The 11,919-nt window shown below is 46.1% G+C and overlaps 1 protein-coding gene across 1 annotated transcript; it reads right to left on the bottom strand.

The window, feature by feature from the left end:
* Positions 1-3,321: 3,321 nt before the first annotated feature.
* On the bottom strand, positions 3,322-10,669 carry SET (SET nuclear proto-oncogene). The gene is made up of 8 exons (XM_038156540.1): positions 10,244-10,669; positions 9,024-9,081; positions 7,914-8,056; positions 7,204-7,307; positions 6,911-7,024; positions 5,431-5,601; positions 5,189-5,335; positions 3,322-4,285 (listed from the first exon to the last, which is right to left on the bottom strand). The coding sequence occupies exons 1-8, from the start codon at positions 10,314-10,316 to the stop codon at positions 4,262-4,264; spliced, it is 834 nt and encodes a 277-aa protein (XP_038012468.1). The 5' UTR covers positions 10,317-10,669; the 3' UTR covers positions 3,322-4,261.
* Positions 10,670-11,919: the final 1,250 nt, after the last annotated feature.

The raw sequence follows: 11,919 nt of genomic DNA, 5'->3' as shown, positions 1-11,919 counted from the left end.
CAAGGCTGTGTTTGGCTGTCACTGGGGACGTGCTTGGGGGGCTCTGGGCTGGTGTCCTTTGCCCACCACACACTCAGGGTTCCTACAGCAGCTTCCCCCTCTTTCCTTTAGGTCTCAGACCCTCCAGGGGAGGCAGAGGAAGGGCAGGGGCAGTTCAGGGATGCTGGGGAGCTGGAGTGCCCCAGCCTGGAAGGAAAGGGCTGCCTCTCAGCTCCCAAGTGACCCCAGAGCCGTGTCCCTGGCCACCCAGTATCCCAGCCCCCTTCCCCAGGCACGGTTCAGCTGTGTCCCGCAAATCCTGCGGAGAGAGGGGGCCGATACGTGGGATCAGCAGCTCCTTCCCGTGGGAAGGTAATGTCACGACTGGGAGCACGACGTGCCCCTCCAGGATCCCGCAGGGCACCAGCCCTGCTGCGGGGATGATCCCGGGGATGATCCTGGATGATCTCCAGGTCCTGCCCGGAGCCAGCAAGGGGCAGTGGCAGCGGCCCGGGAGCTCTTTGCGGGTTCCCGGAGCAGGGCGGGGGCTAAAGGTGCGTCCCGACCTTGAACCGGCAGTCCCTGTCCTCCATTCTACCCCAGACAGCACGCAGAGAAGGTGACGATCAAGAAAAAGTCTTAAAAGTTTCAATTTTTAATCTAGGAGAGGGAGGAAGGACATTAAGCATAAATGTTTCCCGCAGGAAGCAAGTGTCGTGTACCAGTCACTTGCGACCTCCCCTCACTCTTCTCCATAAAGGAAAAGCAAGCACTGTCCACGTCACCCCTGAAAGAGTGTGCCGAGTTTGGGACTAAAAAAGTGATTTTTCTGAAAAAGACTCTTAGAAATGGTAACATCAAGTAACAGTTAAATGTATTTTAATTCCTTCAAACAGAAGGATAGCTTGAAGGTACAGCAGAGAAATTATTTCATTGATTTCATTCTCTTTAAAAAACAAAAAAAAAATCAAACCAAAACAAAAAACAACATGGCTTCAAAATTCAGGAACAGTATCCAATAAACAAAGAACTATCCTTATGCACCTGGTTTAGTGTGGTACAAAGAACTTACAGATTCAAATGAATATCATAAATGACTGAGAAATCGATTCAGATAATGCTTGTTTACAGGGACAGAAACTATGTTGACAAGTATGAATAAGTACACAGATAATCTCTTTAAAAACCCCAAACCTTCCTGACTGTATTTACACACTCAGCTGTATTTGTTTCCTTTGGCACGAGAAATTACAGACAGAAGATTCCATTTTATAGCAATCAAACTTTAAACTTAAAAATAACCTTTGAGATAGTTAGGCCATATAGCCCCAGCACAGCAGCTTCACCTTTATTAAATTGCTGCCAACTCTATGTTCTAACCCTGGAAATTCAAGCCCAAAAACCTGAAGTCATTTACCACCTGTGACAAACTTCACATGGTGGGATTAACTGTATGTGAGGAGCTCAAGCAGTGGGGAATTAATGATATTTAATAAGAATGAATTGCCCATTATTATCCAAGGTAGATGTCTTTTTAAAAGCTCTTTATACACATATAAAATAAATCCAGTAAAAAATGGACACCCATTACACATATTCAGCCAAATTAGACATTAAGTGAACAGTCAGAGCACACGATGGCCAGCTGTAGTATTTCTTGAGCATTGCAGAGAAATGTGTTAATCCCTAACCATTTCCATGCTAGGAAAAAAAAAATTAAAATAACACTTAACTAATATGGTTTATTGTTTTACCATGTCAGTTTACTCTTTAGCCATTGCCAGGAGTAAACCCTCAAGTTTCACAGCAAATTCAGTATTATCAGTACAGTAGCAAGAGTATTTTGGCACCCTGTAAAATCCTAAAGAATGCGCAAGAAAAATCTCTTAAGTAGCATTTAATTATCCAGACTTCTCATTTCTTGTTCCTGCTATTTGACTTTACAGAGCCTGAAGCTTTGATTACTTTCAAACCAGTTTTTATAAGTTTTCTGCTAGTAACCAACAGGGATGGAACAACAATGGCACAATATTTTTCCTAAAGCATTCAACACTAGCAAAAGATTATTTTCCTTGAGGAACTACAATTAGGACTACATAAAAATTAAGTAATGAGGCATCATGGCAAGAAACAGCACATCGACCCTCTACCACAACAGGAAGCTATTTTCAATCTTACAACAAAAAGGAATCAAATTAAAAAACACTAAAATTTATAGACTTCATGGGTTTTGTTCCTTCTCTCTCTAGATGGTAGGAAACCTTTACTGATCAACGTTGTACTTGGCTCTGCAAAGCAGGATGAGGGCAGAAGCTTTTGTTGAGATGGAATAAAGTACACGGTTGTCTTATTTTTGCATTGATCACATGAGACTGGACGTTGCATTGTCTCTGATAACTGGATTGAATCCAAGCTGGACCACACACTTACAGAATGTTTTCCCTCACACGTTATTTGTGCACGTCTCAACCAGACATTGATCTTGTTCTGCCAAGTGTATTCTTAAGCATCAAAAAAAGCTGAATTTGACTACAGCAAATTCTGTGAGGAAAAGGAATCAGAGAATATAACAAGTCTTCCCAGAAGACAGTCTTTTCTACACATCCAAAGAGCTGTTTGAATTTCAGATGAGCTGATAGAACATTTTTTCTTAAATATTTCAAAAGCAAAGCATGTTAAAACATCTTCCATTACATTTTGTGGAATACCAGTTCCAACACCCTCTTATGTGAAATTGTTACAAGTTTCTCAAATGCAGTCTCTTAAAATGAGAGTACAGTGTATCTAAAGCACATATACATGCTGCTACCAAGGAAAAAAAAAGCAGTGAAGTAGCAACTTTTTATACATGAACTTTACTAAGAATCTTGCTCTTTGAAATAGCTCCCAAATTAGCTTGCAATTAAGATTTGTTTTCAACTGAAAAGACTTACAAAACCACCCAAATATTTCAAAACCACCCCTTGGTCTTTTTATTCTGAGCTTGCATGGTATTTTCATGCAAACTGATGTACTGGAGGTACAGTACTGCAAATTACTACAAATTCTACAAATCAAGTGACTTTCCTTTTTGCAAAACATGAATATATACCTGTGTCTTCACACACAGCACATGACCCTGCAGGGAACTCAAGAGTCAGTGTGCAGTAGGAACTACCACAGGAAACACTTTACAAGAACTGAAATAGTGGGAACTACATGAACTGGTTCAGTCCACACAACCACAAGGCTGCACTGCACTACAGAAATACTGACAAAATGCCCCCAAAAATGCCAAGAAACTACAGCAGGTTCTAAATAGGATATAAAAGCTGTTTCTTTCAGTGAAGACCAACCAGTCCCTTTGTGTACACATTTAGTTTTATTGTAACAAAGCAACTTGTACACTTTAACGTTTAAAACTGAGCATCTTTCTTTCCTTTCCAGTGAAACAAAAAAAAAAAAAAAACCAAAAAAGAAAAAAAAGGAAAAAAACCACCAAAAAAAAAAACAAAAAAAAAATTTAAAAATAAACAAGAACAAAATTACAATAGAGAATGTCAATTCCAAATAAGATCCTACAGGTTCTGCTGATTCTCCATCAAGTGGCAGGGCTCAAAGTCATCATTAGGAGAAGATTTTATTTTAAAAGTGTCATCTTAAACTGCAAGGATGTTTGTTAAACATCACAATTAAACATGCCAAAGGAGAAGAAGCCATGTTGTCAAAATGCCCACTTAACCCACCCAAACTTCTGAAACCCACCCCGGCTGACCTTCTATAACCCCATTTTTATTTTTATTTTTTTTGTTGTTTTTTTCTTTTTTTTTTAAACAAGAGAAAGTAGACAGATACATGTTGGTAAATGCTAACTGTCCATATTCACATAGAGACACAGTGTAATCTCTGAGCCCAATATACAGAGAAAGAAGGAAAAAAGCTAGATTCTATGCACTACTACACAGGGGCCTAGCACTCTTCAGCTTCCAGCAGAGTGAAGGGAGCAGAAGGTTTTCTTTTTTCCCACAGAACATGGTGTGTTGAATTCATAAACAGTTTTTGTTTTGAGACAGAAAGGGATAAAAATGAACTTGAAACAGAAACTGGTAGATTCTTTTCCACTGTATTCTGCTCAAGATATTTCCCCAAAAAGAAATTGTGAACCATGGTGTAGAGGAGAGAAAAAGAGACCTCAAGAGAACAAGGCGACTGAGCACAAGAAAAAAAAGACAGCAACTTGCTCCCAGGGACTGGAGAAAAATTAAAAAGGTAAAAAGGGGGTTTGGAATCCATCAGTGTTCAATTAGTCATCTTCTCCTTCATCCTCCTGTTGAAAGATAAGCAAGAATTAAATAAATCTAATCACTAAACTTCAGATAGCAAATGCAGTGACCAGAACTTTTTACAGTGCTACTCATGGTGCTCTGTGATCATCTCTTCCCTCACTAAAGGATGGTAACACTTGCCCTGGGTGCCCAGCTACCGACCACACAGAAATCACTCACTCCCTGGCTGTCCCAAGGAAAACACACCAGAGGTTTGAGAAACTGTGACTTAGAATCACTACAAGCACTGACATGAGTTTAGCACGTGGAAAATGAAGGGGTCGTCTTTTCCCCCTCATTTAAAACTACAAAGAACAAAATGCTTCACCTTTCACATGCCAAACTCCAGGTTATAGAAGAGAGCCCAGCACAGCCCTCCTCTCACTGCCCGTGGTTTGTGCTGCTGGAAGTCAGACACACCACGCCCAGTTCCAAGAAACAAAGACATTACAAAGTAACTTCCCAACACCCTGGATGCTGAACCTGAAATCCTGCTTACTACTAAAGGAAAGTTTTAATTCCTGAGCCCAAGAGAAAGTCTTAGCTAGGCTGGCTATAAGCAGAAATAAACCAACAAGTGGGAAGGATGACTGGATGTATCAACAAAAGCCATTTATATGTAAAGCACTGCTAGAATACTCAGTCATGAAGGAAGAATTTTGTCACATTCATATCCTAGTTCTCCTAGAGCACTTCCCTTACACATTTACTGAAACGACATACTTCCAGTGTCTCTCATATACACAAACATACTTACTGCTACCTGAAACCACTCAAGCTAATCCAGTCACAGTTCTCACACCTTGGGGTGCAGAAAAGAGCCAGTTCACCTTTGCCACAATTGGTATTCTTACAAGATCCCTCTCAAACACCACATGAATGGCGTGAAGGGCAAGATTACTCACCTCTCCTTCCTCTCCCTCATCGTCATCTTCATCTTCCTCCCCCTCATCTTCATCGCCTTCTTCATCAATATCCTCTAATCCTTCCTCCTCTTCATCATCATCATCATCCTCCTCTCCCTCCCCTTCTTCATCATCCATATCAGGAACCTTGAAGACACATTTGCAACATCAATGCAGTGATCAAATTCACTCTTTCCCAGAGCTGCTGTGGGAGCAGATGCCCTGCTCAGGGCTGTACCTACCAAGTAGTACTGTAGGGGATTTGGCCAGATGTCATCCTTGATGACTTCTCCTAGCTCATCAGCCCCTGCATCAGAGTGGTCAGTGAACCAGGTGAAGAAGCTTTCTGGCTCTTCATGCTGCCTCTTCCTACTGGCTTTGTTCTGTGTCTGGCTTGAACGTTTTGTCAGGTCCTGAAAAGAAAGTTAAGAAGTTCCCTAAAGTAGTCTTTCTATGGCATTTTTTTTTCCTATAAGCACCATTTTAAAAATGCACTTGTCTAAACAACCCTAAGAAGTCACTTCCCCCTCCCTCTTCGAGGGTAAGTCTGTAAAACACATCTGAAGCCCAAATAACTGACAGAAGATACTGCATTTCTCATAAACACGAGAGAACAGTAAATCCACTTGTTTCTTTCAATGGCCTCCACCGGAACACTGAAAACTCACATAATCTCACATTTGATTTACGTTTCCCTATCTCAGGGAAACACAAGTACGACAAGTGTTTAATGACACACTGAACTTACAAGGTCTCACAATGACTAGATGCCACTCAGAGCAGTTGTAATTGCAGCAACTACTAAATACACCCAATTTAAGAAAGTCTCCACATCTCTAAGCTCTTTCAGCATTTGGATATAAAGGACCTGCCTAAGCCTTTTTGCCTACAATTTCCCACTCTGAAGTCTTCGGGCCACTCTCTGCAGTAAGTGCAAAAAAAACCCCACACAAACTGCTACAACACGTGGTCACAAGAATACATGTAAGGTCTGCACCTATCACCTTACCCTAGAAAAGAAATGTACTAAGTTTGCAACAATCTTTTCGTTAAGTCTGAAATGAAATAAATTATTTCTTTGACCATATGGTTACACCACACTTCCAGTTGTTTTTTTCTCCTGACAAAACGACAATATTTATAGGTTTAGACTGTTTAAGAACAGTTTTAAGAACAAAGCAGAATTCACACTGATTTTGTGCTGTATTGCAAAGATCACACGACTGGTCTGTACAGGAATGCAATTTCTGGTACAAGAGGAAATGTTCTAGTTCTCAATATGAAAAACATTACATTTTTTCCTTGGTCTGAGAGTGACAAAAGCTGCAATTTAACTGCAAGCCTCAGCTCTACTTTTAGAAACTCAGTTCAAAATCTTCAGGATAACACTGAAGAACTTCTACAGAAATAAACTGCAGTAAATTAATGATTCTTGAACACTGCCTGGGTGACAGGCATGCCCACATTATTATGGCTGTAAATCCTGCAAAAGATGTGGCATCTGGAAATGAAGTCGAAGAAATAGAGGGAAATATAAAACAAGGTCACACATTGCTATCTGATCCCCCTAAACCTGTCTCCCTTGGAATTCTTCATTTAATAGTTATTTTAAGTAAACAACACAACACAGTCTAGATCCTGGCCAAGGAAAAAACAAGCTGAATGCACTTGGTAATGTTTTTTACTTGGTCACACTTGTGCTCTCCCAGATGCAATACACACCTTTCCAGATTTCCATTTGATCTCAGTCGATTTTGAGGATGGGTCTCCACTTTCATTGAGGTGAAACTCTTTGGAGAGAACTTTATTTTCAAAGTAGGGATTCTCATCAAAATACTGCAGAGTGGAAAGCAAAGAGTTAGAACCCACAGAATGGAAACACACATAACACGTCAAACCTAGCACTAAACAGGTAACTGTAGAGATTTAAGTTATAAAATACAACCCAACATGTAATTACATTTTTTAAAAATGGCAGCAGAATCACAAGTAAATGAATCATTTAAAGTACTTACAAAATCTATTCTGTAACCTGATTTGATGTCTTCAAATTCTGTCACCTCAACTCTGGTCAAGTAATGCAGTGCTTCCTCATCTTCTTCTCCCAGCAGTGCAGATACTGAGAGAGAAGGAGGAATCCCACATTAACAATGAAACAGGCAGACAAAACACAGGAAACTGACAGCCAGGAAGATCTAAAAAGCAACACATGTGTCCAAACCAACTCCTCATGGCTCGCTCTTTTCAAGTTACCAGCCAACATCCTACCCGCACATACCCACCCTTCCCTAAGAAACAGATTTTCATACATGTAGTTTGCCCAATCTAAGCAGTCTACAAACTTGTTTTGTGGAAAGTTTATTGTCAGGAGTCTCAAGGAGCTCACTTCCCAGTAAAAAACACCCCAACAATCTAGAACAATTTTTATTGTTTATGTGATTTTTTTTTTTTGCTCTAACTTCCTAAGGAACTGAATAAAGTGGGAAACTTGCAATTTAAAACGCAGAAAGAAATTTTAGGATTTAAATACTTTAGTAAACAAGATGTTCCTCTGGCCAACAAGTTCAAGAAAGAAAAAGCTTAAAAAATGAAATTTAGGACAGAAAGAAAGAGTTGTATGCTTAGTAACAACTCCACAAGACCCTCAGAGATTTAAGACACACACATAACAAACAAGCAAACACTGAATTTACAGGGGAAGAAAAGAGGGCTGTTAAGAATGTACCTTGTGGGTGGTTGACAAATGTTGTTACCCAGAAATTCGGGATTTTGGCGATCAATTCTGACCTCTTCTGGAAGAATGGTTGGCGGAGTTTGTTGTATTTCTGTTCTACTTTCAAAATTTCCTCACTGGCTTGTTCATTCAGTCTGTAATAGAAAGGGCCAGGTTAACCACAGGGAGAGAACTGGGATTTAAGGACACATCAGAGCAGTTAACTAAGAGTTGAAAGGGTTTGGTAAGACCAGCCTGCCATATTCTGCAGATGAAGTGCCCCAAAAACCCCAGAAGTTCAGAGCTGTAACAACTGCTAAAAACACTCTGCCAGAAGCAATCTCACTGGTGTGAATGGAACCTTCTCAACACAAAGCAGTGTTTTACCTCTGGAACATTTTGCCTGCATAAAACCTGCAGAAGGGTAACACAGCCCTATCACCTGCCCCCTAAAACTTCTAGGCAGGCAAGGAAGCTACAGCAAAGAAATTCTGCACCCTGTGCAAGTAAAATCTGAAGACTTAAAATTGAGTTGTTGTTGTAAAAAAGGCAAAGCCCTCATACTGCAACAGCTTCACACATTCACAGCCCCAACAGCCACCTGCAGTCCTTGCAGGACACTGGGCATGGAGAGAACATGCAGGCAGGGACTGACACAGAACCCACAGCCCCAAGAGCTTTGGCATACAAAACTAACACCTCAGAGACATTTGCTGTGTATTACTGCACAGGCACATGAATATTATAATAAAAATGTATAATAAAAGCTGACTTTTCAGCCAAGTGTTTGGCTCTGCTTGCTAAAGGGAAATACTTTAGCCAAACAGCTTACACATTAACTTGAGAAGCCAGTGTGAAATACATGTCTATTATCGAACATACCACAATTAATTAAAAATTTTAAACTCAAGTTCTACCTCTTTCATTATACACAATTAAGCAAGAAACCAGGACACTTCTTTGTTATTTTAATGTCTCTAATCAAGTCAGAACACAGGTACATCTTGGCGGAGTTCAAAGACAGTGAGTACTACTGAGTGCTCACTTTACTGAACAACTTTCACTTTTGTCAGCTACATTTCACTTTCTGCTAAAACATTTTAAAAGTTAGATAATGTTTACCTGTCTATTTCATTCTGTACTTCATCAATGTGTTCAATTGCTTCCTGTTGCTCTTTTTCTGAAAAACAGATGAAAATGTATCAATATCCCTTCATTCACAAGCCTGAAAAATCACCCGGGGTTTCTCTTTGAGACATGGTCTAGTGATCTACTGTAGAAGCTCTCGGGTATTTCTATTAAATGTGACAGGAACTACAAGGCCTCAAAGCATCAGCTTCACAGGGCGTGCTGCAGCTGAAGTGCAGCAAAGTTTGATAAAACAGCCCTTAAACTGAGTTCACCCTTAGAAACCACAGCTCACATCCCGCTACGCTCTTCTACAAACCAACTTAAATTATAAGCCAATAATATTTTAATTAAAAAGTTGTAAGCCCCATTTGCTACGACCAACACATCTGAAGAAACGTAAAGTAATTTACAGAGCGCTGGAATATCAATAGAAATAGCCTATCTGGGCACACGCCGCCTTCCAAAAACCGAAAAGAACGTTCAAAAATACAGTTACAAATGAAAGAGACGCGAAAGCCGCCGTTTGGCAGGTATTTTCTAATGGGCACTTCCCCCGGACCAAGTCCGGCCGAGGCCGGGGTTACGGAGCGCTGTTTACCCACCGCGCGGGAGATGAATGAGCGGCAGCGGGAAGCGGCCGGAGCGGAGCAGCGCCCGGTGCGCGTCCCGCACGGCGCGGCCCGCGCTGGGGGACAGCTCTGCCTCTCCCGGCGCGGGGCACGCACGTGGGGAAGGCGCCGCGGCCGGGGACAAGCCCGACCTTTAAAAGCCGAGATCGCACGTGGGGCCGGCGCGGGCGGCCCCGGCACCGCGTGTCTCCGCCGCTCCATCCCCGCGCGGCCCGGCAGCACCACGCGGCCGCGGCCGGCGCGGGAGGCGGCGGCGCATCATGGCGGCGGCGGCGGAGCACAATGAGGCTCCGCGGATGCTGCTCCGGGAGGGGCGGCGGGGGGGTCCCGCTGCTCCGCCGAGCCGCAGCGCCCCCCGCCCGGCCCCGCGGGGAGGGAAGCCGGGCCGGCAGCGCAGACAAAAGGGCGCTAACATGGCCTCCTCCCGCCGCCGCCGGGCCTGCACATCCGCCCGGCCGGGCCCGCGCTCCGCCCGCCCCCGGCGCGGCCGCGGCCCGTGCGGCGGGGGAAAATGGCGGTCGGCGCGAGGCGGAGGCCGCGCCGGCTGCCGCCATTCCCGTCCCGCCCCCGGCGCGGCCTCACCTGAGGTCTCGTCGGCCCCATCGTGGTTGGAGTTCAGCTCCTTCTTACTGACTTTGGCCGCCGGCGCCGACATGTTGGAGGCTGCGGAGCGCGGAGGGCGGGAGGGAGGGGGGGGGCTGCAACGGGGCTGCGCGGGGGGGGGGGGGGCCGGGCACTGACTCCTCCTGCTGCTGCTGCTGTTGCCGCCGCCACTCAGGTCCCTCCGCCGCCGGGGCGCTCCCGCCTCCTCCGCGCGGTCCTGCCGGATACCGGAGCGGCAACGGCGCCTCTCACTCCCCTCGCGCTCCCTCGCCCAGAGCCGCCACCGCCACCTCCTCCTCTGCTGCTGGCGAGGGGCGGGCACGCGGCACGCATGCGCGGCCCCCCCCCCCGCCCGGCCGGGCCACGGCGGCCCCACCGCGCGTGCGCACCGAGCCCCCCGCCCCGGGCGCGCTGTGCCGCGGGCGGTACGATGCGCAGGCGCACTGCTCTCCGCACACACACACACGCCGGGGAGGTCCCGCGTGCGCAGCCGTGGAGAGGCCGCGCCCCCCGACCGCCCCAAGCCGGGCGCTCATTGGTGGGAGAGCGTGGGGGGGGGGCGTGGCCGCAGCGCGGAGACACAGAGGACGGCGCGCGCGGGAGGGCGGGGGCGCGCGCGGGGTGTGTAGAAGGGGCCGCGCATGCGTGCGGCCGCACGTGCCCGCGCGCCCTCGCTGTCGCGGCGCGCGCGAGGCCCCGCGAGTCCCGCCCCGTTCCCTCACGGCCCGCGGAGGCACCGAGCCCTGGCCCGGCCGGAATGCGGCCCGTGCCCTCCCCCGACCGGGGGACATCTCGGGGCAGGAATGGATTTCGGGATCCCCGACCTCCAAACTGTGCTCAGAAGGGTGCTGTCCCCCTGCGTGAGGTGTTCCCCCGGTTGTAGGCTTGTAGGCTCAGCGCTTCCCTGCTGCGAGTGAGGTCGCGTTTCCAGCCTGCCGCGCTGTGGGGACGTGGCACCCACGTCTCACTGCGCTGCCTGCCCTACCTGGGACGTGGCACAAAGCAGTCAGGGAATCGCCAAGGCTGGAACAGACCTTTAAGAACATCAGTGTCCAATGTTCATCCAGTACAACCACTGTAACCCCCAAAGCATTAAAGCACATCGCCCAGAACCAGATCCAGACACCTTCTGAACACCTCCAGGGATAGTGACTCCACCTATTCCAAAGCATGGCCACCCTAGCAGGGAAAAATCTCTCTCAAGCAACTTATCAGAATCTCCCATCTCAGCTTCAGGCCTCTCACTGCAGGTAAGGCAGAAGAGACCGGCCCCCACCCCTCTTTTCAGGTGGTTGTGGAGAGCAATGAGGTGCCCCCGAGCCTCCTCGAGACTAAACAAACCCATATAAATAACTTGGGACATTCTGTGTTGAAGGCACAGAGCCCTGTCAGTCACATCCAGCTCAGTTACTGGGGAGCTCAGCTCCAGAAGGTCACAGAGCTGCCTGCCAGCACACCTGCCACTGCACCGAGAGCAGGCAGACTTTAAATAACCCTTTTTGTCCCTTTCCTGTCCACCTGTCATGGAAGAGCTCAGTGCAGCTCCACAGCTACGGCTCGCCCGCGTTTGCTCTTAAAGGAATAGCCAAGTCACTCTTTTCTATCAAAAGCAGCAGCATATCATTCACAGATGAGTGTTAGGATACAGGTCAGGT

Source organism: Motacilla alba, chromosome 17 (assembly GCF_015832195.1).
Source record: "Motacilla alba alba isolate MOTALB_02 chromosome 17, Motacilla_alba_V1.0_pri, whole genome shotgun sequence".
Taxonomy (NCBI): Eukaryota; Metazoa; Chordata; class Aves; order Passeriformes; family Motacillidae; genus Motacilla; species Motacilla alba.
This window is presented reverse-complemented; position numbering and strand designations above follow the sequence as displayed.